Source organism: Triticum aestivum, chromosome 2A (genome assembly GCF_018294505.1).
Source record: "Triticum aestivum cultivar Chinese Spring chromosome 2A, IWGSC CS RefSeq v2.1, whole genome shotgun sequence".
NCBI classification, from domain to species: Eukaryota; Viridiplantae; Streptophyta; class Magnoliopsida; order Poales; family Poaceae; genus Triticum; species Triticum aestivum.
In genome coordinates this window covers 612,403,661-612,430,771 of record NC_057797.1, presented here as the reverse complement: position 1 = coordinate 612,430,771, position 27,111 = coordinate 612,403,661, and the positions used below count along the sequence as shown (strand labels likewise).

The 27,111-nt window shown below is 42.1% G+C and overlaps 1 protein-coding gene across 7 annotated transcripts in view; it reads left to right on the top strand.

Annotated features, from left to right (window-relative positions):
- Positions 1-14,706, top strand: part of LOC123189746 (endoribonuclease Dicer homolog 4) — a 28,952-nt gene extending 14,246 nt beyond the window's left edge. For 4 of the 7 annotated variants that reach the window (XM_044602230.1, XM_044602232.1, XM_044602235.1 and 1 more), the window contains 17 exons: positions 616-751; positions 1,765-1,858; positions 2,165-2,357; positions 3,118-3,278; positions 3,384-3,590; positions 3,681-3,946; positions 4,020-4,294; positions 4,382-4,809; positions 5,660-5,760; positions 7,072-7,280; positions 7,368-7,577; positions 9,428-9,871; positions 9,966-10,238; positions 10,652-10,981; positions 12,520-12,874; positions 13,377-13,491; positions 14,337-14,706. In XM_044602230.1, coding sequence (XP_044458165.1) covers positions 616-751; positions 1,765-1,858; positions 2,165-2,357; positions 3,118-3,278; positions 3,384-3,590; positions 3,681-3,946; positions 4,020-4,294; positions 4,382-4,809; positions 5,660-5,760; positions 7,072-7,280; positions 7,368-7,577; positions 9,428-9,871; positions 9,966-10,238; positions 10,652-10,981; positions 12,520-12,874; positions 13,377-13,491; positions 14,337-14,505 — 3,966 coding nt within the window. In that variant the 3' untranslated portion in view covers positions 14,506-14,706. Of the gene's footprint in view, positions 1-610; positions 752-1,764; positions 1,859-2,164; positions 2,358-3,117; positions 3,279-3,383; positions 3,591-3,680; positions 3,947-4,019; positions 4,295-4,381; positions 4,810-5,659; positions 5,761-7,071; positions 7,281-7,367; positions 7,578-9,427; positions 9,872-9,965; positions 10,239-10,651; positions 10,982-12,519; positions 12,875-13,376; positions 13,492-14,336 lie in introns of all 7 variants that reach the window. The other 3 variants (XM_044602231.1, XM_044602236.1, XM_044602237.1) reach the window with 3 other exon arrangements.
- Positions 14,707-27,111: the final 12,405 nt, after the last annotated feature.

Sequence of the window (27,111 nt, the reverse complement as noted above, 5' to 3'; positions counted from 1 at the left end):
AATGTTCCGAGTGGATTTACTACGAGCCTATGGATGTACAAGTGCTTCATACATGCATACATGGTGTTTCCGTAGATTGCAAGAAAGTTTTGTTAGTTCTCCTGTGGTGGCACCCCCCCCCCCCCCACACACACACACACACATGGGGGATCACAATGGTAGCTGCCCTTGTCATCTACCGACTCCAAATTCAAATCCGCCTAAGGTGCTGATTCCCCACTAACGGACTCTAAATTCTGCCCAAGGCGAACCTCTGCTAAGTCAGATTTTCCTCCTCTAGTTGGCTGCCGTTTGAGTGTCTAACCTTTTGAAGTTGGGAGCATAACGTGTACGCAGGCGTGTATGATCTTGTTTGTCATGGATTCTATATTTCTTGCTTTAATCTTTGCTTATGCTTTTATTTGCTATTTAGTTGTAGTGTTCTTGACTGTTTTCTCCTTTGTTATACCACCTCCATTCCTAAATATAAGACGTTGGGGTAGTTTAAATTAAACTGCCCCAACGTCTTATATTTAGGAATGGAGGTAGTACAAGTGTTTTTTTTTACTTTTTTGTTGCCTCCTTTTAAGATAGCATCAGATGTGTTATTCCCTATTTTGTTTGATTTTAGCGCAGGCTGCAAAGGCTTTCCTTTCATCTGATGGTGATGTTTTGGACAGAAAGGAGTCTGACATGAACGACAATTCTACCAGATTTAAGCATCATTACCTAAACAAAGCAATTTCTGTTCTGAATTGCAACATATTAGACGGTGAGTTGTTATGCGTGTTCTCACCTAATTGTTCTCCTTTTACCCCTATGTTAGTTCCTAGATTTATCTGGTCCACCTTCCCTATAAATTCTGGCAGTGGATTTTTTTTTTAGTTTTTAACAACAAATCGTCCTGGTTATTGGCTGGATTTGATATCCTGCCTGTAATGCTGATCCAAAATTTTCAAAGCATAAAAGAGAAATATGAACTCATTCATCTTCCTAAAATAACAATATATCTTACAAAACTTTCCATGAAAACATACTGGAGTAGCTTTTCTTTTAGCATCATACTGGAGTAGTCGACGCCAGGGCTTCACCTGTTCAAATTTCCTGCTGCCTACCATCATTGCATCTTGGCCGTTTCTAGCATTTTTAGATGGTAGTGGATTGGGCTTCGCACTTATAGGTGTCTGGACTCTATATATGTGGTACTTATAATCCAAAGATAAATATTTAGGGAAAAACTTCAAACTAAAATTTGCAAAAGCAACCTCCATCGAATTGACCAGGAGTTCATAGACTGGAGGCGATCAGCTGTCACATCCATTCCGTCTTTGCAAGTAAAAGGTTATCGTCATTGAATGCTTACAACATGGTGGATTTGGAAGTAGCAAAACCCTGGTGTCTCAACAAGGCCTGGCATAGCTACGCTGCTGGACACTACCCATGCAGAGGCAGGACTGTAGGCTAAGGCAGGAGGGCGACCGATTGCTTACGAGATTACCTTCCAAGCTTAGTGCTTATGGGTGGGACGTGTGTTGTGGCCTTTGTACATACATAAACATGTTCGATCTCTGAATGCATTGTTTTTTATTTGCAAAAGCATGCTTGATTTTGTGCTAAAAACTAGAACTTGGACATCTTCCTGTTTCCTTAATAACAATTAGTACTCTGGAATCGTTGAGGATATGTGCCTTTCGATAAGGTTTTTATTGGAAATAGTTGCCATCTTAAATGCATATTTTTTTTTCTGATTAGCCCTTCACGAATCTGACAAGACGTGCTTTCTAGGTACCCATGATGATTCATTTCATCTAGAGATGCTAGAAGAACCTTTCTTCTCAAATAAAATTGTGGTTCTTATTAAAATTCTCTCGAGATACAGGTGAGCGTACTCGTCAGTGCTACTATCTTTTTTCATAACATTCTTTATGCTTTGGATTTGTACGTACACATTATGGTACCGGAGTATCTGTACTTAATTTAGGGTGTAACGAAATCTTGTTACTGATTGGGTAGCAGTAATTCCTTTCCACCGGCTTACATTTTCCACATGATAATGTGAAAATGCAAGAAGAATCTAGCTGGAAACCACTATTCAAACATTGTAATTATAACCACTTGAGAAAGTTTCAACATCTATCTGTTCTCATCATCCTGCTTATTTTGCTCTGGTTTCTGCAATAAGCAGGCTAGAGGAAAACATGAAGTGCATAGTTTTCGTGAAAAGAATAACTGTTGCAAGAGCAATAGCACATATCCTCCAAAATTTGAAAGGCCTTGATCTTTGGAAATGTGAGTTCCTTGTGGGACGCCACTCGGGACCAAAGAACATGTCAAGGCAGAAGATGGATGCTATTGTTGAAAATTTCTCTTCTGGCGAGGTATAATAATTGGTGTAATTAGGCATTCATACCTTCTACATGAATTCTTCCGAAGACAATAAAAAGTGTTCTTTGGATAACTATTTTGAATATGTCACATCCTGCATTTATTCTTGGCCTGCTCTTTCTTCAAGAGTAAGTTAACATTTTTTGTGATGTAAATATGTAATTGAGCACACCTGGGAGCATAATCATAACTAGGTGGTTCGTACTGATCTTGGTTGTTGTTGAGGTGGATTTTTAATTTCTTATTGGTGCGCACCTAACTATGAATATAACTGGTTGGCATACAACATCAGGGCCAGCATACACAGACTCTGAGATCCACCAGTTGAGTCAGCGAGTCGGCAGTTTAGTCAAGTATAAGCCAAATTCAGTTTAACTAGGCCATGGGCTAATCGTTTCTGATGGACATTAGTGAGCTCCTATGTTGTAACGGCTGAGTGAGTAGGCACTTACAATATACAAGGATTGACACGGGACAGACTGAAGGATTGGTTCTTGGCTTGTAAAGTGTTGTTAGATTATACTAATAATAAAGACATAGGGTTTTAGTAGGTCTTTTTGACTCAAGCAGGGTTCTATCCTGGATAGGACTCGTGGGACTAAGGGCTTTAGGCCTACATTTGTATTATCCTTGAGTTGGTAATGCATGTGGTAAATTACTTGCGATACACGCCCCAAAATCTAACGTTGGCCTTATACCCGTATATCTACTATGCTTCTTGCATCACAATTCCTTTGCCTTTGCTGTTTGCAGGTGAATCTTTTGATTGCTACCAGTGTAGGTGAAGAGGGTCTGGACATTCAGACTTGTTGCCTCGTTGTGCGGTTTGATCTTCCAGAAACTGTTGCCAGTTTTATCCAGTCGAGGGGACGTGCTCGGATGACAAATTCTAAATATGTTGTTCTCCTGGAGAGGTGATTTTTCCATTAAATAGATAGACAATTGGTGTTAATATTATAGGTTTGATTGTACTTTAGTCCTTGATTTTTGCCCTTCTTATTCATTCTGATACATACCAGGGGCAATCATTCTCAAGAAAAGTTGCTTAATGACTATATTGATGGTGAAGGCATTATGAATGGAGAGATAGACTTGAGAACTTCAAATGATGTGTTTGATCACCTCGAGGAGAAAAGTTATCGAGTGGAAAAAACGGGTGCTTCCATTAGCACTGCATGTAGTGTATCTCTACTGCATCGCTACTGCTACAACCTTCCCAAGGACATGTAAGGCCTGCTGTGTACATCAACCTGTTATGATCCCATGCTTTTATTCATTAGTTCTTTGTTGTACTAATATGACTAAACTTCTTGAAGGTTCTTCAATCCTTCCCCAGCATTCATCTACATTGATGACACTGAGGGGATAATCTGCAGAGTAATTCTTCCACCAAATGCTGCTTTTCGTCAAGTGGATGGCCAACCATGCCAATCAAATGACGAGGCTAAGAGGGATGCATGCTTAGAGGCATACGTGAAATTGTATGAATTGGGTGCTTTGACAGATTTTCTTCTGCCTGGTTCAGGTTCAGGAAAGAACAGGGCATCAACAACAAACGGTTCAGCAAGCAACAGTCATGATGGTATGTTCACTCACTTGTTCTTACATTGTCATAATACTGGTGATTCGGCTCAGCTATTGTTTGCATATTTCAGATGAAAGTCTAAGAGAAGAGCTTCATGAGATGTTAATTCCCACAATTCTCAAACCTTCAACATGCAAACTGGACTGTCCATTGAACTTGCATTTCTACTATATTCAATTCTTTCCCATACCAGCAGATAGACATTATCGGATATTTGGTCTTTTTGTGATCAACTCCCTTCCTATGGAAGCTGAAAAGTTGGAGGTTGATTTGCATCTGGCTCGCGGCAGGATTGTGAAAGCAGGAATGAAACATTTAGGGACGATATCATTTGACGAAGAACAGGCACCGTCTTGCTCATTTTTTCATATGTTAACATGTGATCATTTATTGAATGGCGTATAAAATGTTAACATTGTTTTTTCTTGTCAGATGATGCTGGCACGCAATTTCCAAGAAATGTTTCTGAAGGTTCTCCTGGACAGATCTGAGTTCACTGTATCTCATGTTATGTTGTTGGGCAACAGTGAAACGCTACAGTTTAATTCAACCTTTTACCTGCTGCTTCCAATCAAGCAGGAATTGTATGGTGATATATTTATGATTGACTGGCAAACAGTTAAGCGCTGTTTATCATCACCGGTTTTTAAAGATCCAACTGGTGTGTCTGCGCATGGATCATATTTGCCAGATGAGTCTTTAAGGCTTCTTGATAATATGTACAGTAAAACTGATGTCGTTGGCAGTCTAATCTTTGCTCCCCATATTAAGACATTTTTCGTCATTGATGTCATTCTGAATGAACTAAATGCTAGAAGTGAATACGACGGTGCTACTTATGAAGATCATTACAAGGAAAGGTAACAAACTGAAGGATTATTTGCATCCCCCTTCTTTGCTTTCAATTCTCATGCTACCGTCATTGAGCACTCACTAGGTCATGTATAGCTACATAACCAACCTTAAGATTGCGAGCTATCTGTACCATTTATGAATATACAAATTTATGTTTAGTATGATAATTTGTATCTACTTCACCTATGTCTTCTAGGCATAGCCGGTCCCAAGCCCAGGTAAAGGAGGAGGGTTGTGATAGGCTTGGCGAGCCAACGTAAAAACTAGCCAGTCCCATGGGTATGAAACCCATTTGAGCGAGAGTAGTACTAGGATTTCATATCTAAGGGTTGTCCTCGTGAAAGGGTTTCATATCTAAGGGTTGTGATAGGCTTGGCGAGCCAACGTAAAAACTAGCCAGTCCTTTGGGTATGAAACCCATTTGGGCGAGAGTAGTACTAGGATGGGTGACCTCCTGGGAAGTCCTCGTGAAAGGGTTTTATATCTAGCCTACCCCAACTTGTTTGGGACAAAAGGCTTAGTAAGGGAGGAGGAATGTGTATCTACTTCATGTTACGAAAAGTAGGCCATGCAAGTCAAAGATATAATATCATGGGACCACCCCAGTAGAAATCCCCATAAGAAGCTTTAGTTTTGGGAAACATGTTAGCAAATGTGCTGCTTCTGTCCTGGCTTTACAAGTAGTCTATGTGATGGTCGTATGATAGGTCCACTGAACTGATCCTAGTCATCCCTGGTAGCCTTTTCTCGGCAACTAACCAACTTTTTTTATAAGCAGTTTAAAAGAAATGTTGCGATATTTCTGCTTAAGTGCTTTATTGATGTTCTAATGAACTGATGGACTTTTCAAATCAGGTTTGGTATCAAACTATCACATCCCGAGCAGCCACTTCTGCACGCTAAGCAGCTCTGCAATCTGCATAATTTGCTTCATGACCGATTACGGGAGACCACAGGTTACACTTTTTGTCCCTTCAGAACTAGTACCTTTATAAACTGTTTCCTGTTTTGGACTCTTCTTTATCCAAGCATCACTATTTTGCTTAGCATTAAAATACTTCTAAGTGTTCAACTTGCCGTAAAGTGAAGAAATATTTGTGATGGTCGTCTGTAGTTTTTTTAGAGGGCATGCATCTTTTCATTAAGAGGAGAAGCAAAACATAAGTACAATGTTAGGAAATATGCAACTTGTCTTTCCAGATGACCATGGGCCGATCATCTCTGCAGGAGTGTACAATTTTTAACACACGTGTCGATCGTCTCTTAACGCCACTTGCACCCTGTGATGGTAGTGAGCCAATATTGCTCTATGTAAATTCTTGCTGTCAAATTTTCTTGAACCGCTTGTGAATTGCTTTCAACATTCTGGAACTACTTGTGGATGCATTGGACCTAGGGGTGGGCATATTAACCGAGAACCGTTGCACCGAACCGAAAGAACCGGGACCGAAACCGAAAAGTTTGGTTCCTATTTCGGTTATTAAATCTATAGAACCGAAATTTATTCTCTAATTTCGGTTTTAACACTTGGTTAGCCGAAAAGACCTAACAACCCGAAACTACAGAGCATGCCTCGCACCTCCGTATTTTTCTGTTGAAGAAATACACCACACACTTCCTGTATTCTGTGTCCCCGCTGTCCTAGGCCAGCTGGCCCAGCTAGCCCAACACGGCAGCTCCAAGTCTCTCTATGCCTTTTTCACTTATCTCACTTTAGCCACGTACACGTCTGGTATGGCCCAAAAAGTGTAGCAATCGGCCCATGCAAAAATAGGTTTGCTGTAGTACCACATCGGATAGCCACTAAGAAAGGAAGCGTGTGAAAGGCTATAAAAGGTACTAGCTAGCTAGCCATGTTTCATGTGCCTGCTCGTACGGAAACTTGCGGAGTAAGGCCAAGGAAGAAAATGTATCCGTGCGCATGAAGTTCGGATCTGTTCGGTTGGAACCGATGACAGAACCGATTGTTCGGTTCCAAGAAAATTCGGTTACCTAATTCTGCAAGAGCCGATTGGTCTGCAATTTTTAGAAACCGAAAAACTTTGTGACCTGAAAAACCGAACCGATCGGTCCGGTTAGACCGAATGCCCAGGCCTAATTGGACCTAGTTCTTGCTTCTCTGGTTTAAGCTTTTGAGCACTGTTGATTCAATCCATTTATGAATTGTATTCTGAATATACTGCTCTACTATGATTCCTTAAATGTACCCTATCTAGGTATAGTATTTCTGATGGTGTTCCTTTTCTTATTTTGTTATTTGTATTTAGAAGAAGGTCGTGAATTGATGGAGCACTTTGTGGAGTTGCCTCCAGAGCTATGTTCTTTGAAGATAATTGGGTTTTCGAAGGATATGTGTAGCTCCCTGTCTTTGTTACCATCGTTGATGTGTCGGTTGGAGAATTTGCTGGTAGCTATTGAGTTGAAGGATGTCATGTTGTCTTCATTCTCAGAGGCTTCTCAAATTAGTGCCTCTGGTGTAAGTCATGCAATTTTCGCACCCTTCATGCTGAACTTCTAGTTTGAATTACCTATCCATGCTGCAAATGATGTTAATCTATTTCAGATCCTTGAAGCACTTACCACCGAAAGGTGTTTGGAGAGGATTTCTTTGGAGCGCTTTGAAGTCTTAGGTGATGCTTTTTTGAAGTATGTAGTTGGACGTCACAACTTTCTTACATATGAAGGACTTGATGAAGGGCAATTGACCAGCAGACGTTCTGCTATAGTGAATAATTCACATTTATATGAGTTATCAATCAAAAGAAATTTGCAGGTTAGATATTGTTTTCAGTGAACCCAATATCTGTTTCCCTTCCAAGTTTTGTGTGACCTATGGGTTGTGTTATCTTTGTTTCAAATGTAGACCAAGTTCAGTAGGCTCATCTTCTGCCCATGTTATGCCTTGATTTGTCTGATCATGACCAGAACATGTAGGGAAGAGCTAGATCAGGGTCGTCAAGAGAGACCATGGACAAAGAGAAGAGATAATCATTTTTATTTGTTGTCAATTGATTGCACCCTATGAGTTTATATAGCACCCTACTCAATCTCTTCAGATTCTTGACTGGATACAACTCCTTGGATAACCCCTATCGCCAGGGTTTCTGACCTAGTACATCTCATTTAAATAAAAAGGGGTTAATCTCAACTGGATTAGTGTCTAACCAGACCTAGGACACCAGCTCGGCTTGACTAGCTGAGTCTAATACAACTTAAAACGGAGTCATGCAGGATTAGCTCTGCCTCTTGAGGGCCGGTCCTGGGGCGACAGAACTGGTCGCATGTGGCTCCCATGTGGGTTCACCATTGGTACCCTATGCCCAACACAACAGCTTTTTAAGGTTAAAATTGGAGAGGGTTTTCCCGCATCTGGATCGATTTCACAGCCTTCAGTTTTTTTTTTCAAAATGTTTCAAAAGGCGCTAATGCATAACAAATCAGCTTAGAAAGGGAAAATAAAGTGACAAACATAATTGTCAGAATGTGTCCAGCTTCTGCGGAGCCAACCATTCAAGCGATGAAATTAAAATCCAAAACTACAACAACCAAGGACTGAAGCTGGTCCAACCAGTGTACAGACGAAGGGCATTCACCCTGGAGATCACATCACCATCTTGCTAGACAAATCCTGCAAGGAGATGACACATGTATGATGATGTTGCGGGATCTAACCATTGATTGGCAGATTGAGAGTCTGCTTCCGGATAGTAGGTACCACTGCACAAGACCGCCGTACCCTCGTCGGATCCAATCAGTGAAGGCCTGGTCTCAAACATGAAGACAGTGAAGAAGACCGCTGTTGCCAGATCCAACCATTGAAGGCCCGATCAAGGGTTTCTACCCCGTAAAGGATGAACCATTGCTCTAAGCTGCCGTCTATGACAGCTGATAAAGTGTAACTACAATCATCACAAGAAAAGCAAGATTAGTTCACAATCTGCCAGAGAAGGCCTTTTCTAGATGGACTCGCCATGTGACTATCAGAATTGAACTTAAAGCTGCATGTTTCTGTCAATGTTGCGAACGATAGCCAGGCATATACTCATTAGCGTAACTGAACGATAGCCTACTTTGGAATAGTTACTGATAGTGACATTATAGCCTTTATGAGCTCTATATTATCTTGGCCTGACCATAATTATCTACAGCTAATAAAGTGAACTACAATCACCACAAGAAAAGCAAGATTAAGCCGCAATCTGCCAGAAAAGGCCTTTCCTGGATGGACTCACCATGTGACTATAGGAACTGAACTTAAAGCCACACTTTTTTGTCAACATTGCACATGATAGCCATATACTCGTTATCCTCCTTACTTAGGAATAATTGCTGATTGTGACATTATAACTTTGATGAGCTCTGTATTATCTTGGACTGACCATAATTATCTACGACGGTAGTCAAACATTCTGTTTATCCTTATGATCTAATTTAAGTACATCCTCTTATTTAAAACATGGTTTGCTGCCTTGTAACATTTTAATAGAGGTCCATGATCCTTGTTTCTGTTGCAAAAAAAAAATCATTACACAAGATAATGAGTTATTTTCCCTGTCAAATACCTGCCATGAATTCTGTAGCGTAACTGAACATCTTTTTTTTTGCATGTCTGTGTAAACTTAGGTGTACATACGGGATCAACACTTTGAACCGACACAGTTCATTGCACTGGGAAGGCCTTGTAAAGTTGTTTGCAATGCTGACACAGAAGTGAATATACACACAGATAGTCGAGAAAACTGTAACTTGAGGTGTACAAAGTCGCATCATTGGTTGCATAGGAAGACTATAGCGGATGCTGTTGAATCGCTTGTCGGAGCATTTCTTGTTGAAGGTGGATTCAAAGCTGCATTTGCATTCCTTCACTGGGTGGGAATAGATGTTGATTTTAAAGATTCATCCCTATATAGAGTATTAGATGCAAGCTCCATCAATTTATCTCTCACGAACCACACCGACGTCGGTGAGCTTGAGGAATTAATCGGTTACAATTTCAAACACAAGGGTCTAATTCTCGAAGCATTTGTGCATCCTTCATTCAATAAACATTCTGGAGGATGCTACCAGGTCAGAGCTCCTTTTTTCTTGCATTGTCATTGGTGAACTGATGTAGTAATCAATGATTTACTTGGCTGACTATGTTCTTTTCGTATTTGATCAGAAATTGGAGTTCCTTGGAGATGCTGTTTTGGAATATTTGATAACCTCGTACCTCTACTCAGCTTATCCTGATCTAAAGCCTGGTCAAATAACCGATTTAAAATCGTTAGCTGTCAGTAATAATTCGCTTGCATATGTGGCAGTCCAGAAAGGTATCCATAAGTATCTTATAAAGGATTCAAATTATCTTTCGTCAGCAGTGAATAAGTTTGAGAATTATATTAGACTTCCCAATTCAGAGAAAGACTTGGTAGAAGAACCAGCATGCCCAAAGGTATTGTTATATCCTTGTAACTGCTACGCCTCTTTAGATAACCCATTTTTAGCGTGCACAATTACTGCTAAAATATAGTGATTATTAAAGTTTTCGATATAAGATGGGATAGTAGGGGTCAGCCGACTTAAAACACAAAACAAGTATTATCATTATCAATAATTGTATAGGAATCATACATTTTTTAGTACTATGGTTATATGATTTTCTTGAGTAACTAGTTGTTGCATTTGATAGGAATCATACATTTTTTTGTACTATGGTTATATGATTTTCTTGAGTAACTAGTTGCTGCATTTGATGTATTTGATTTCTGTTTGACTTGTAGGATTTCTTTAGCAATCACATACTTTATATGGCATAACATTTTTATGGCAAACACTTATATCCTTTTACTGTAATCTTGCTTGCAGGTTCTTGGTGATATTGTCGAATCTTGTGTTGCTGCAGTTCTTTTAGATTCAGGATTCAACCTGAACTACGTTTGGACGCTAGTGCTTATGCTTCTAAAGCCAGTGTTGAGCTTCTCTGACATGCACATGAATCCCATGAGAGAAATTCGGGAACTTTGTCAATCTCATGAACTTGAGTTAGGCCTTCCCGAACCTATGAAAGCCGATGGAGAGTACCACGTCAAAGTGGAAGTTAACATAAACAGCCAGGTGATAAGTTCTGCCGCTGCAAACCGGAATTCAAAAGTTGCTAGGAAGTTTGCTGCACAAGAAACACTTTCTAAACTGAAGGTATATTTTGGTTACTTGGCCTTCTATTTTTGGACTTGCCACAGAATTGTGACGTTTGAGCCATTCCAGTTGGGTGCACAAAAAGCAATTTCTAAACTGAAGATCTGCCTTTGGTGCCTTTGACTTTTGTTTTGCAATTACCATGAAATACGATAATCTCAAATGGTTTCATTTGTTTTTTATAAACTGTCAACATGCATTATGGTATTTGGTTTAAATATTCTGGTCCATCATGGGATGATACCATGATTTTGATGGGATGACACTTCCCATGTATGTAATTAGCATTGTGCTTACGAGGGATGAGGTGGCAATGGACCAACACATTCCATTCCTAAATTCAAACCAAACAAGTGCGCCTCATTCATTTTCCGGTTCCTTGAACTAAACACTTTATATGTTCATGACCGCAGATAAATTGCACACCTAATCACCAAACTATGCTGCACATATCTACCACGATCGCCGCAACGCATCGAAGCTTGCCGCCATATCGAGAACTGCATTTTTCATCCCCAAATTATGTGCTTGAAAGACATAAATACATCAAATGCCAATCCTTTTTTTTTCCTTTTTGTGTCTGGGTATCACCATGACAACCTCACGACATTGACAAGGTAGAAGAGGCTGGTGATCAGGAACAACGATGGTGTGATTAGGGTTAGGCGGGAAATGAAGCTCTATACCATGTAGGAATTAGAGGAAATAATTATGTGTGTGGATTACAATCCCAACCAGACTTTAATATGTATACAACCAGCCAGTGGTGGTGCCAGGACTACAAACATGTGATGTCAAACATATTTCTCTCTGAATCTTATATTATTTCTTGTATTTGCACATGTAATTTGTATGTAAAGGTTTTGCTCAAAACCTGTGTAGTCAATTGACTATGCAGTCATAACATGGCCTGGCCACTGCAACCAGTCTCTTTTTAGTTCGTCTTGAACATGCATTTCAGACTTTTCCTTGAACATGCATCAAAATGTTTGCCATTGTTTGTTAGAAGAACCCTGGAAAAGGTCTGGAAGTAAAAAACCAACAAAGGGTGGATACAATTGGACTTTTATAGACTGGAATCAGAATACTTTTAATATATCCTAATACTAATTCTCCAACAGATATGTCTCCTGATTGTTTTCTGAGACATCCTACTTGAGGAACATTGCCCGGCTCACGAACTAGTGCCTTGTCATTTCCCCCCCACACTTATGGTCATTATGTGATTCATGTCTTGTGAAAATGGTTATTATATACTCCCTCCGTCCCATAATGTAAGACGTTTTTTGACACTACACTAGTGTCGAAAAATGTCCCATATTACGGGACGGGAGGGAGTATAATTTAACCATGTAAGTTCACTTGCTATGTTACATGTTTTTTTCTGACCAATTGAATATTTATTTTGGTTATTATTTCTATGGTGGTGTCAGGCAAATTACTGTAACATGATAATTTTCAGTATTGTTGAATGATTCTGTTACTTAAAAGGCTAAAGCGAACTTACTGCTTTTGTGAATCCTTGTGCACTCTTGCAGAATTATGGATACACACATAAAAACAAGTCACTGGAAGAGATTTTGCGAGATGCTAGGAAGAAAGAACCAGAACTACTAGGTTATAATGAAGAACCAATCAAAGTCGAGGCTGACATATCTGCAGAAACGAATAATCTGAAGATAGGTAAAGAAAGGGATGCAAACATCTCTTTCCAAAATACAGCAATTTCTATTCGTGGGACTCTTAGAACCTCTAGCCAAAGAACAGCAGGGAATACCATGTTTTCCAAGGATGATGTCAGTATTGAAAGGAATAATCAGCTCAAGGTTGCAAAGCAGAATGCCTGTCTGCCGAAGGGAACAACTCAGAAAAATATTAGAAAGGAGTATCATGGTAATGCTAAATCTAATACATTTTTTATGCACCGTAATGCTCTCCATTAGAAAGTTGAAAAAAAATATGCACACTGTCGACTTTGACCTCACATACCTGGTGGCACTGTGAACAGCACTTAAATTTTGGATTAATTAGCCATTTGTTTTGTCTTTTAACCATGATATATATATTCTTATGAAGATACGAAATGTCTGTGGTACTTCTCAAGCACCAAGTTTGCAGTATTTGTGGTTTAAATTTGGTGTTGAAACATTCTACATGGAAAGAAGCAATTACACATTTCATCTGACTGTTTATTGTGCATTCAACTTGATTGTGTCAAAACAACTTCATCTATTGAGTGGGAGATAACAAATAGACCCAGATATATCGAGTTAATGTTTTAAGGCGATTGAGTTTGCTAAATTTGCAGGATATACAACTATGTTTTATTATTCACACTTCAAATTTTCTTCTAATTTTAAAGGAAGCGCCTTAACGCTTTTAATCACCTTTGCAGGTGATATGGTAAATAAAACAGCAAAGTCTTTCCTTTTTGAAGTATGTGCCGTAAGTTATTGGATACCCCCTGAATTTGAATTGTGCAAAGAAGAAGGGCCAAGCCATCTCCGAAGGTAAGCTTGCTTGAAGGAGAACATACATCAAGTTGCCTGCATTACAAATTACAATGAATTATAGTCTCCTTGTACGGTTCCTTTTCTTACAAAGTTTGTGGTTTCTTCAGTGTAGAAAATAAAAAATATGTTTCTTATCCATCATAATATATGTCCATTTCTAAGTTCCTTATTTTTGGTGTTTATCCTGGTAAGGAGAGTGGCATGTCAATTCTAGGTTAAATAGTGCTCTAAAAAGGAGGATTAAGCAGAATCTAAGCACAGACACTATTCTTAACCTCAAGCTTTGCATAAACGGTAGTTTCGGGTAGCTTAAGCTGGCAAGGACCGTCATTATTAAGCAGTTGCTTTAACAGTTTGAGAGCAGTGTACTTTTTTATGGAAAGGTCTCAAGAATATTTGTCAATATCTAACTTGTTTAGGAAAATTGCCAGCAAGTCTGGAAAGGTGTTATCTACTTTGTAGTGGTATTCTGGTATTTGTCATACAAGTTCACTGTGGTGTACTGCTTCAGAGCCAAGCATTTGCTACTAGTCAAATACTATGATCTCAGTGGGTATGATATAAAAAAAAGCAAGTTCAGACTATAGTGAACACATAAATTTAAAATCTTAAGACATGTTTCACTGTCATTTTATTTGGTTACGTGATAATGCTTCTTCGTGATATGCATTATATCCAATTCAGGCGTGAATATAAAATGCAACGTAAGTATATGAGGTGATAAATGTGTTGCTGTCTAGTCACATAGTGTGTTGTATTTGTTACAAAATGTTGTGGATACCAATTATTTTACTATCAAGGTGTGTACATGCTCCGCTAACTTCATGCGTGAAATGACACAGATTCACGTACAAGGTTACAGTTCAGATCAGGGGACCCTCGGAGACACTCTTGGAGTGCTACAGCGATGCTCAACTACATAAGAAGGCCGCACAAGAGCATGCCGCGCAGGGGGCTCTGTGGTATCTCAGGCAACATGGGTACCTAGCCAAAGATGAAGTTCGTGTGTAGAAACATCTCTGGATTCCATGGCCCCCGTTACCAGAGTAGTACAATACAACCATTTACTTATGTTGTGGTGTTACGATAGGATGTGTTGATAAATGTACAGCCCATGTATGGCGTATGGGTGATAGGACTTTATAGTTATTCGGTTCATTCATGCTCTGCCGATTTGTAAGATGACAATAAGGCCCTGTTTGGTTCAGCTTTTATCGATGGATTCCGCTACCGCGCAGCAGAATCTGAACCAAAAGACGAACCCAGCAGAATCCGATTTCAGAAATCCGCTGTCAAAATCTGAACCAAAAGTGAAAGCAGCCCAGGACGTGCTTTTCAAAATCTAATTCCGCTGCGGGCCAAAATTTGAAAAAGCTGTATCAGATGGTTTGCCAAATGACCTACATCTTTTTCACATCAGATTTTTCACAGCTATTTTTTCACAACAAATTTTTCACATTTGCTTTTAGAAATCCACAGCCGAACCAAACAGGGCCTAAAGCTGGCGACAAGGCAGAAGCCAAATCAAACCGCAACAATGAATAAACAACCAGCAGTGACAAGACGTTGGTGTCCAAGCTAAGCATGTGCATTTTCATGAACTGATTAAAATGCTACTTTGAGCAATCCTTTTTAAACCATTTCATTTTTTGCCATTATACGAGTTCTTTGTATTGTTTTTGCAAATCCTTTTGGAGAAATATACGCACTTAACAACCCTCAGCCGGTTTCAAAACTCAGGGCTACCTATTTATGTTCTATTTTTGCTACCATCATGCCCACATGGACAAAAAATAGCAAAGTCAGCATTACAGAAAAACCAAAATATCATAATTTACGTGCTTTTTCAAAAAATATAAAATAAATAATGGATAACAGAAATGTCTGAAATGATGTGGGAAATAATTAACCATGTAAGAAAGAAATTGTAGAAAATGAAAGCTGACAAAATTCAAATAAAATTCAAGAATACAGTAGTTAAGCTTATCAAGCTAAATTTATCTTCAGGAAGTCTTAATATTTTTTTTGAGCGCTGAAAGGTATGGCATCTGGCAAGTCGTGAACAAAACTTGATGTCGCCTCGAAATGCCCTTGGAGCGAGCTAACATTTTTTTGAGAGAACATCAACACATTATTAATCAAGCAACGTATACAAAGAGTCTTTCAGATACAATCAAGAGTAGAACGGAAAACACAAAGACCACTAGAGTTCATATAAGACTTAGCAAAAACATGAGCTAAAACATTAAAGGAAAACACTATCCTTCAGCCGACTTATGCACGTGGAGCGTCCGCCGCCTGCAGTGGCGGAGCTTTGTGGAGAGCAACATGGGCCATTGCCCCCAGCCCATAAGAAAGTTAGCAAATATCATCTAGTATTCAGCCCATATGTCCAATTAAAATCAGACTAAAAGCATGTTTCTTGCCCCTCCACAAATTCGGCCCAAGCTCCGCCACTGCCCGCCTGCGTAGCCATCAGATACATTTTGATTAAGCGCTCATGCTGGCCACCAGTCTCGTGCAGCCAATTTTTTTGCAACAAGTGTATTGTTTCAGAAGGTTTTTGCAACAGAGGTCTTGTTTCAGAAGAAAAAAAAACGATTCAATGGTGAAGTTTTTTTTCCGGGCTCTAGTTTTTGAAAGTTTAACAGAGGTCTTGTTTCAAAAAGAAAAAAAAATGGTTTGATGGTGAAGATGTTTTTCTTCTGCAACATGGCTCTTGTTTCAGAAGCATATCCCAGGTTGCAGAAAGCGTCGGAGGAGCGCCTGGTGTTAGAGCATACAAGGCCAAGCATTGCAACACGATGACTATTTCAGAAACATAGCGCTAGTTGCAGAAATCGACAGAGTGCCTGGTGTGAGAGCTCATTTGCCGTCGTGCTAGAGTAGAGGCAGCTGCTCGGGGTGCTGGGTCGGAGGAGGCGCGGCAACTCCGGCGGCTGGCGGCACTCCACAGCCGAGGTGCTCAGGCCATGGCGGGTGCTACCTCTTGAGCACTGCATTGGATTTCCCCGAAGAGAAGAGGATGATGCAGCAAAGTAGCGTAAGTATTTCCCTCGGTTTTTGAGAACCAAGGTATCAATCCAGTAGGAGGCTACGCGTGAGTCCCTCGTACCTACACATAAACAATAGCTCAACGCAACCAACACGCTTAGGGGTTGTCAATCCCTTCACGGTCACTTACGAAAGTGAGATCTGATAGAGATGATAAATAATATTTTTGGTATTTTTGGTATAGAGATGCAAAGTAAAAAGTAAAAGTAAAGTAAAAGCAAAACAATAATAAAGTGATGGAGATTGATATGATGAGAAAGAGACCCGGGGGCCATAGGTTTCACTAGTGGCTTTTTGTTGGAAATATGCCCTAGAGGCAATAATAAAAGCATTATTATTATATTTTCTTGTTCATGATAATTGTCTTTATTCATGCTATAATTGTGTTATCCAGAAATCGTAATACATGTGTGAATAATAGACACCAACATGTCCTTAGTAAGCCTCTAGTTGACTAGCTCGTTGATCAACAGATAGTCATGGTTTCCTGACTATGGACATTGGATGTCATTGATAACGAGATCACATCGTTAGGAGAATGATGTGATGGACAAGACCCAATCCTAAACATAGCACAAGATCGTATAGTTCGTTTGCTAGAGTTTTCCAATGTCAAGTATCGTTTCCTTAGACCATGAGATCGTGTAACTCCCGGATACCGTAGGAGTGCTTTGGGTGTACCAAACGTCACAACGTAACTGGGTGACTATAAAGGTATACTACGGGTATCTCCGAAAGTGTCTGTTGGGTTGACACGGATCAAGACTGGGATTTGTCACTCCGTATGACGAAGAGGTATCACTGGGCCCACTCGGTAATGCATCATCATAATAAGCTCAAAGTGACCAAGTGTCTGGTCACGGGATCATGCATTACGGTACGAGTAAAGTGACTTGCCGGTAACGAGATTGAACGAGGTATTGGGATACCGACGATCGAATCTCGGGCAAGTAACATACCGATTGACAAAGGGAATTGTATACGGGGTTGCTTGAATCCTCGACATCGTGGTTCATCCGATGAGATCATCGAGGAACATGTGGGAGCCAACATAGGTATCCAGATCCCGCTGTTGGTTATTGACCGGAGAGCGATCTTGGTCATGTCTACATGTCTCCCGAACCCGTAGGGTCTACACACTTAAGGTTCGGTGACGCTAGGGTTGTAGGGATATGTATATGCAGTAACCCGAATGTTGTTCGGAGTCCCGGATGAGATCCCGGACGTCACGAGGAGTTCCGGAATGGTCCGGAGGTAAAGAATTATATATAGGAAGTGCTATTTCGGGCATCGGGACAAGTTTCGGGGTCACCGGTATTGTACCGGGACTACCGGAAGGGTCCCGGGGGTCCACCGGATGGGGCCACCTGCCCCGGGGGGCCACATGGGCTGTAGGGGGTGCGCCTTGGCCTATATGGGCCAAGGGCACCAGCCCCAAGAGGCCCATGCGCCTAGGGTTCTAGAAGGGAAGAGCCCCAAAGGGGGAAGGCACCTCCTAGGTGCCTTGGGGAGGAGGGAGTCCTCCCTTGGCCGCCGCCCCCTAGGAGATTGGATCTCCTAGGCCGGCGCCCCCCCCCCCCCCCCCGGGCTCCCTATATATAGTGGGGGAAGGAGGGCCTCTCAACCACGCCTTTGGTGCCTCCCTCTCCCTCTCCAACACATCCTCCTCCTCCATAGTGCTTAGCGAAGCCCTGCCGGAGTATTGCAGCTCCATCACCACCACGCCGTCGTGCTGCTGCTGGAGCCATCTCTCTCAACCTCTCCTTTCCCCTTGCTGGATCAAGAAGGAGGAGACGTTACGCTGACTGTACGTGTGTTGAACGCGGAGGTGCCGTCCGTTCGGCGCTAGGATCTCCGGTGATTTGGATCACTTCGAGTACGCCTTCCTCATCCCCGTTCTTTGAACGCTTCCGCGCGTGATCTATAAAGGTATGTAGATGCAATCCAATCACTCGTTGCTAGATGAACTCCTAGATGGATCTTGGTGAAACCGTAGAAATTTTTTTGTTTTCTGCAACGTTCCCCAACAGTGGCATCATGAGCTAGGTCTATGCGTAGTTCTCTTGCACGAGTAGAACACAATTTGTTGTGGGCGTTGATGTTGTCAACTTTCTTGCCGCTACTAGTCTTATCTTGCTTCAACGGTATTGTGGGATGAAGCGGCCCGGACCAACCTTACACGTACGCTTACGTGAGACCGGTTCCACCGACTAACATGCACAAGTTGCATAAGGTGGCTGGCGGGTGTCTGTCTCTCCCACTTTAGTTAGAGCGGATTCAATGAAAAGGGTCCTTATGAAGGGTAAATAGAAGTTGACAAATCACGTTGTGGCTTTCACGTAGGTAAGAAAACGTTCTTGCTAGAACCCTACTTCAGCCACGTAAAACTTGCAACAACAATTAGAGGACGTCTAACTTGTTTTTGCAGCAAGTACTTTGTGATATGATATGGCCAAAGTTGTGATGAATGATGAATGATCTATATGTGATGTATGAGATGTTCATGCTATTGTAATAGGAATCACGACTTGCATGTCGATGAGTATGACAACCGGCAAGAGCCATAGGAGTTGTCTATATTTTTTGTATGACCTGCGTGTCATTGAGAAACGCCATGTAAATACTTTACTTTATTGCTAAACGCGTTAGCCATAGTAGTAGAAGTAATAGTCGGCGAGCAACTTCATGGAGACACGATGATGGAGATCATGGTGTCATGCGGTGACAAGATGATCATGGAGCCCCAAGATGGAGATCAAAGGAGCTATGTGATATTGGCCATATCATGTCACTATTATTATTTGATTGCATGTGATGTTTATCATGTTTTTGCATCTTGTTTACTTAGAACGACGGTAGTAAATAAGATTATCCCTCATAATAATTTCAAGAAAGTGTTCCCCCTAACTGTGCACCGTTCCGACAGTTCGTTGTTTCGAAGCACCACGTGATGATCGGGTGTGATAGATTCTAACGTTCACATACAACGGGTGTAAGACATATCTACACATGCATAACACTTAGGTTGACTTGACGAGCCTAGCATGTACAGACATGGCCTCGGAACACAGAAGACCGAAAGGTCGGGCATGAGTCGTATAGAAGATACGATCAACATGAAGATGTTCACCGATGTTGGCTAGTCCGTCTCACGTGATGATCGGACACGGCCTAGTTAACTCCGATCATGTTATACTTAGATTACAGGAGGGATGTTTATCTAAGTGGGAGTTCATTGAATAATTTGATTAGATGAACTTAATTATCATGAACTTAGTCTAAAATCTTTACAATATGTCTTGTAGATCAAATGGCCAACGTAGCCCTCAACTTCAACGCATTCCTAGAGAAAACCAAGCTGAAAGACGATGGCAGTAACTACACGGACTGGGTCCGGAACCTGAGGATCATCCTCATAGCTGCCAAGAAAGATTATGTCCTACAAGCACCGCTAGGTGATGCACCAGTTCTCCCTGCAGAACAAGACGTTATGAACGCTTGGCAGGCACGTACCGATGACTACTCCCTCGTTCAGTGCGACATGTTTTACAGCTTAGAGCCGGGGCTCCAAAAGCGTTTTGAGAGACACGGAGCATATGAGATGTTCGAAGAGCTGAAAATGGTTTTCCAAGCTCATGCCCGGGTCGAGAGATATGAAGTCTCCGACAAATTCTTCAGCTGTAAGATGGAGGAAAATAGTTCTGTCAGTGAGCACATACTCACAATATCTGAGTTACATAACCGCTTGACTCAGCTGGGAGTTAATCTCCCGGATGATGCGGTCATTGACAGAATCCTTCAGTCGCTTCCACCGAGCTACAAGAGCTTTGTGATGAACTTCAATATGCAGGGGATGGAAAAGACCATTCCTGAAGTATTTGCAATGCTGAAATCAGCAGAGGTAGAAGTCAAAAAGGAACATCAAGTGTTGATGGTGAATAAAACCACTAAGTTCAAGAAAGGCAAGGGTAAGAAAACCTTCAAGAAAGACGCCAAGGGAGTTGCCGCGCCCGGCAAGCAAGCTGCCAGGAAGAAGCCAAAGAATAGAACCAAGCCCGAGACTGAGTGCTTTTATTGCAAGGAAAGTGGTCACTGGAAGCGGAACTGCCCCAAATACTTAGCGGACAAGAAGGCCGGCAAAACGAAAGGTATATGTGATATACATGTAATTGATGTGTACCTTACCAGTACTCGTAGTAGCTCCTGGGTATTTGATACCGGTGTAGTTGCACACATTTGTAACTCAAAGCAGGAGCTGCGGAATAAGCGGAGACTGGCGAAGGACGAGGTGACGATGCGCGTCGGGAATGGTTCCAAGGTCGATGTGATCGCCGTCGGCACGCTACCTCTACATTTACCTAGGGGATTAGTTTTGAACCTCAATAATTGTTATTTAGTGCCAAGTTTGAGCATGAACATTGTATCGGGATCTCGTTTAATTCGAGATGGCTACTCATTTAAATTCGAGAATAATGGTTGTTCTATTTATATGAGAGATATGTTTTATGGTCATGCTCTGATGGTGAATAGTTTATTCTTAATGAATCTCGAGCGTAATGCTACACATATTCATAGTGTGAATACCAAAAGATGTAAGATTGATAATGATAGTCCCACATACTTGTGGCACTGCCGCCTTGGTCACATAGGTGTCAAACGCATGAAGAAGCTCCATACTGATGGACTTTTAGAGTCTCTTGATTACGAATCATTTGACACGTGCGAACCATGCCTCATGGGTAAAATGACCAAGACTCCATTCTCAGGAACAATGGAGCGAGCAACCGACTTATTGGAAATCATACATACTGATGTGTGCGGTCCAATGAGTGTTGAGGCTCGCGGTGGCTATCGTTATGTTCTCACCCTCACTGATGACTTGAGTAGATATGTGTATGTCTACTTAATGAAACACAAGTCTGAGACCTTTGAAAAGTTCAAGGAATTTCAGAGTGAGGTTGAGAATCAACGTGACAGAAAAATCAAGTTCCTACGATCAGATCGTGGAGGAGAATACTTGAGTCACGGGTTTGGCACACACTTAAGAAAATGTGGAATAGTTTCACAGCTCACGCCGCCTGGAACACCTCAGCGTAATGGTGTGTCCGAACGTCGTAATCGCACTTTATTAGATATGGTGCGATCTATGATGTCTCTTGCCGATTTACCGCTATCTTTTTGGGGCTATGCTTTAGAGACTGCCGCATTCACTTTAAATAGGGCTCCGTCGAAATTCGTTGAGACGACACCGTTTGAATTATGGTTTGGGAAGAAACCTAAGCTGTCGTTTCTAAAAGTTTGGAGATGCGATGCTTATGTCAAGAAACTTCAACCTGAAAAGCTCGAACCCAAATCGGAAAAATGCGTCTTCATAGGATACCCTAAAGAAACTATTGGGTATACCTTCTACCTCAGATCCGAAGGCAAGATCTTTGTTGCCAAGAATGGGTCCTTTCTAGAGAAAGAGTTTCTCTCGAAAGAAGTAAGTGGGAGGAAAGTAGAGCTTGATGAAGTATTGCCTCTTGAACCGGAAAATGGCGCAACTCAAGAAAATGTTCCTGAGGTGCCTGCACCGACTAGAGAGGAAGTTAATGATAATGATCAAGATACTTCTGATCAAGCTCCTACTGAAATTCATAGGTCCACAAGGACACGTTCCGCACCAGAGTGGTAGAGCAATCCTGTCTTGGAAATCATGTTGTTGGACAACGGTGAACCTTCGAACTATGAAGAAGCGATGGCGGGCCCGAATTCCGACAAATGGCTAGAAGCCATGAAATCCGAGATAGGATCCATGTATGAAAACGAAGTATGGACTTTGACTGACTTGCCCGTTGAGCGGCGAGCCATAGAAAATAAATGGATCTTTAAGAAGAAGACAGACGTGGATGGTAATGTGACCATCTATAAAGCTCGCCTTGTCGCTAAGGGTTATCGACAAGTTCAAGGGGTTGACTACGATGAGACTTTCTCACCGGTAGCGAAGCTGAAGTCCGTCCGAATCATGTTAGCTATTGCCGCATTCTATGATTATGAAATATGGCAAATGGACGTCAAAACGGCATTCCTTAATGGTTTCCTTAAGGAAGAATTGTATATGATGCAACCGGAAGGTTTTGTTGATCCTAAGAATGCTGACAAAGTGTGCAAGCTCCAACGCTCGATTTATGGGCTGGTGCAAGCATCTCGGAGTTGGAACATTCGCTTTGATGAGATGATCAAAGCGTTTGAGTTTACGCAGACTTATGGAGAAGCATGCGTTTACAAGAAAGTGAGTGGGAGCTCTGTAGCATTTCTCATATTATATGTAGATGACATACTTTTGATGGGAAATGATATAGAACTCTTGGATAGCATTAAGGCCTACTTGAATAAGAGTTTTTCAATGAAGGACCTTGGAGAAGCTGCTTATATATTAGGCATCAAGATCTACAGAGATAGATCAAGACGCCTCATAGGTCTTTCACAAAGCACATACCTTGATAATATATTGAAGAAGTTCAATATGGATCAGTCTAAGAAGGGGTTCTTGCCTGTGTTGCAAGGTGTGAAATTGAGCTCAGCTTAATGTCCGACCACGGCAGAAGATATAGAAGAGATGAGTGTCATCCCCTATGCCTCAGCCATAGGTTCTATTATGTATGCCATGCTGTGTACCAGACCTGATGTAAACCTTGCCGTAAGTTTGGTAGGAAGGTACCAAAGTAATCCCGGCAAGGAACACTGGACAGCGGTCAAGAATATCCTGAAGTACCTAAAAAGGACTAAGGAAATGTTTCTCGTTTATGGAGGCAACGAAGAGCTCGTCGTAAAGGGTTACATCGACGCTAGCTTCGACACAGATCTGGATGACTCTAAGTCACAAACCGAATACGTGTATATTTTGAATGGTGGGGCAGTAAGCTGGTGCAGTTGCAAGCAAAGAGTCGTGGAGGAATCTACATGTGAAGCGGAGTACATGGCAGCCTCGGAGGCAGCGCATGAAGCAATTTTGGTGAAGGAGTTCATCACCGACCTAGGAGTCATACCCAATGCATCGGGGCCGATCAAGCTCTTCTGTGACAACACTGGAGCTATTGCTCTTGCCAAGGAGCCCAGGTTTCACAAGAAGACAAGGCACATCAAGCGTCGCTTCAACTCCATTCGTGAAAATGTTCAAGATGGAGACATAGATATTTGTAAAGTACACACGGACCTGAATGTAGCAGATCCGTTGACTAAACCTCTCCCTAGAGCAAAACATGATCAACACTAGAATTCCATGGGTGTTCGATTCATCACAATGTAACTAGATTATTGACTCTAGTGCAAGTGGGAGACTGTTGGAAATATGCCCTAGAGGCAATAATAAAAGCATTATTATTATATTTCCTTGTTCATGATAATTGTCTTTATTCATGCTATAATTGTGTTATCCGGAAATCGTAATACATGTGTGAATAATAGACACCAACATGTCCCTAGTAAGCCTCTAGTTGCCTAGCTCGTTGATCAACAGATAGTCATGGTTTCCTGACTATGGACATTGGATGTCATTGATAACGAGATCACATCGTTAGGAGAATGATGTGATGGACAAGACCCAATCCTAAACATAGCACAAGATCGTATAGTTCGTTTGCTAGAGTTTTCCAATGTCAAGTATCTTTTCCTTAGACCATGAGATCGTGTAACTCCCGGATACCGTAGGAGTGCTTTGGGTGTACCAAACGTCACAACGTAACTGGGTGACTATAAAGGTATACTACGGGTATCTCCGAAAATGTCTGTTGGGTTAACACGAATCAAGACTGGGATTTGTCACTCCGTATGACGGAGAGGTATCACTGGGCCCACTCGGTAATGCATCATCATAATGAGTTCAAAGTGACCAAGTGTCTGGTCACGGAATCATGCATTACGGTACGAGTAAAGTGACTTGCCGGTAACGAGATTGAACGAGGTATTGGGATACCGACGATCAAATCTCGGGCAAGTAATGTACCGATTGACAAAGGGATTGTATACGGGGTTGCTTGAATCCTCGACATCGTGGTTCATCCGGTGAGATCATCGAGGAACATGTGGGAGCCAACATGGGTATCCAGATCCCGCTGTTGGTTATTGACCGGAGAGCGATCTCGGTCATGTCTACATGTCTCCCGAACCCGTAGGGTCTACACACTTAAGGTTCGGTGACGCTAGGGTTGTAGGGATATGTATATGCAGTAACCCGAATGTTGTTCGGAGTCCCGGATGAGATCCCGGACGTCACGAGGAGTTCCGGAATGGTCCGGAGGTAAAGAATTATATATAGGAAGTGCTATTTCGGGCATCGGGACAAGTTTCGGGGTCACCGGTATTGTACCGGGACTACCGGAAGGATCCCGGGGGTCCACCGGATGGGGCCACCTGCCCCGGGGGGCCACATGGGCTGTAGGGGGTGCGCCTTGGCCTATATGGGCCAAGGGCACCAGCCCCAAGAGGCCCATGCGCCTAGGGTTCTAGAAGGGAAGAGCCCCAAAGGGGGAAGGCACCTCCTAGGTGCCTTGGGGAGGAGGGAGTCCTCCCTTGGCCGCCGCCCCCTAGGAGATTGGATCTCCTAGGCCGGCGCCCCCCCCGGGCTCCCTATATATAGTGGGGGAAGGAGGGCCTCTCAACCACGCCTTTGGTGCCTCCCTCTCCCTCTCCAACACATCCTCCTCCTCCATAGTGCTTAGCGAAGCCCTGCCGGAGTATTGCAGCTCCATCACCACCACGCCGTCGTGCTGCTGTTGGAGCCATCTCCCTCAACCTCTCCTTTCCCCTTACTGGATCAAGAAGGAGGAGACGTTACGCTGACCGTACGTGTGTTGAACGCGGAGGTGCCGTCCGTTCGGCGCTAGGATCTCCGGTGATTTGGATCACGTCGAGTACGCCTTCCTCATCCCCGTTCTTTGAACGCTTTCGCGCGTGATCTACAAAGGTATGTAGATGCAATCCAATCACTCGTTGCTAGATGAACTTCTAGATGGATCTTGGTGAAACCGTAGGAAATTTTTTGTTTTTTGCAACGTTCCCCAACACTTTTCTCAAGAGCATAAGTATTCTACAATGGGTGAACAAATTACTGTTGAGCAATTGACAGAATTGAGCATATTTATGAGAATATCTAGGTATGATCATGTATATAGGCATCACGTCCAAGACAAGTAGACCGACTCCTGTCTGCATCTACTACTATTACTCCATTCATCGACCGCTATCCAGCATGCATCTAGAGTATTAAGTTAAAAACAGAGTAACGCCTTTAAGCAAGATGACATGATGTAGAGGGATAGTTTCATGCAATATGATAAAACCCCATCTTGTTATCCTCGATGGTAACGATACAATACGTGACTTGCTGCCCCTTCTGTCACTGGCAAAGGACACCGCAAGATCGAACCCAAAGCTAAGCACTTCTCCCATGGCAAGAACAACCAATCTAGTAGGCCAAACCAAACTGATAAATCGAAGAGACTTGCAAAGATAACCAATCATACATAAAAGAATTCAGAGGAGATTCAAATATTATTCATAGATAGACTTGATCATAAACCCACAATTCATCAATCTCAACAAACACACCACAAAAAGAAGATTACATCGAATATATCTCCACGAGAGAGGGGGAGATGAGATCCAAAAAGAGAGAAGAAGCCATCTAGCTACTAGCTATGGACCCGTAGGTCTGAAATAAACTACTCACACTTCATCGAAGAGGCTTGGATGATGATGTAGAAGCCCTCCGTGACCGATGCCCCCTCTGGCGGAGCTCCGGAACAGGTCCCAAGATGGGATCTTATGGATACAGAAACTTGCGACGGTGGAATTAGGTTTTTGGCTCCGTATCTGATCGTTTGGGCGGATATATATGGGAGGAAGAAGTACGTCGGTGGAGCTTCGAGGGGCCCACGAGGCAGGGGGACGCGCCCTCCACCCTCGTGACCGCCTCGTGACTTTCTTGACGGAGGTTCAAGTCTCCTGGGTCTTATCTGATGAGAAAATCACGTTTCCGAAGGTTTCATTCCGTTTGGACTTAGTTTGATATTTCTTTTCTTCGAAACCCTAAAACAGGAAAAAAACAGCAATTCTGGGCTGGGCCTCCGGTTAATAGGTTAGTCCCAAAAATAATATAAAAGTGGATAATAAAGCCCAATAATGTTCAAAACAATAGATAATATAGCATGGAGCAATCAAAAATTATAGATACATTGAAGACGTATCAGCGGGGCAGCCGCTTTGTTTCGGTGGACCTTTGCAACAAGGCCCTTCTTTCAAAGCCCCTAAGCGCAATAAGCTAGTTGTTGCAAAGGTTCTTGGTTGACTGGGGCGGTAGATCTGATGGCTACCGAGGCGGTTGATCTAACCAGTTTATCAGCCGGCGAACGCGTCGCACTGCCCAATATTAAATTATAGAGGAACATATTCGAAGATCATCACATAAGAAAAGCCCGAAGTTGCGAGTATTTATTTAGGAAATAGAGGATTTGTAATTGTAAGGAAAAAAAAACCTTGAATTTTGAGGTCGTGCTATAGGTACGGTCAATATCACCGTCTTGG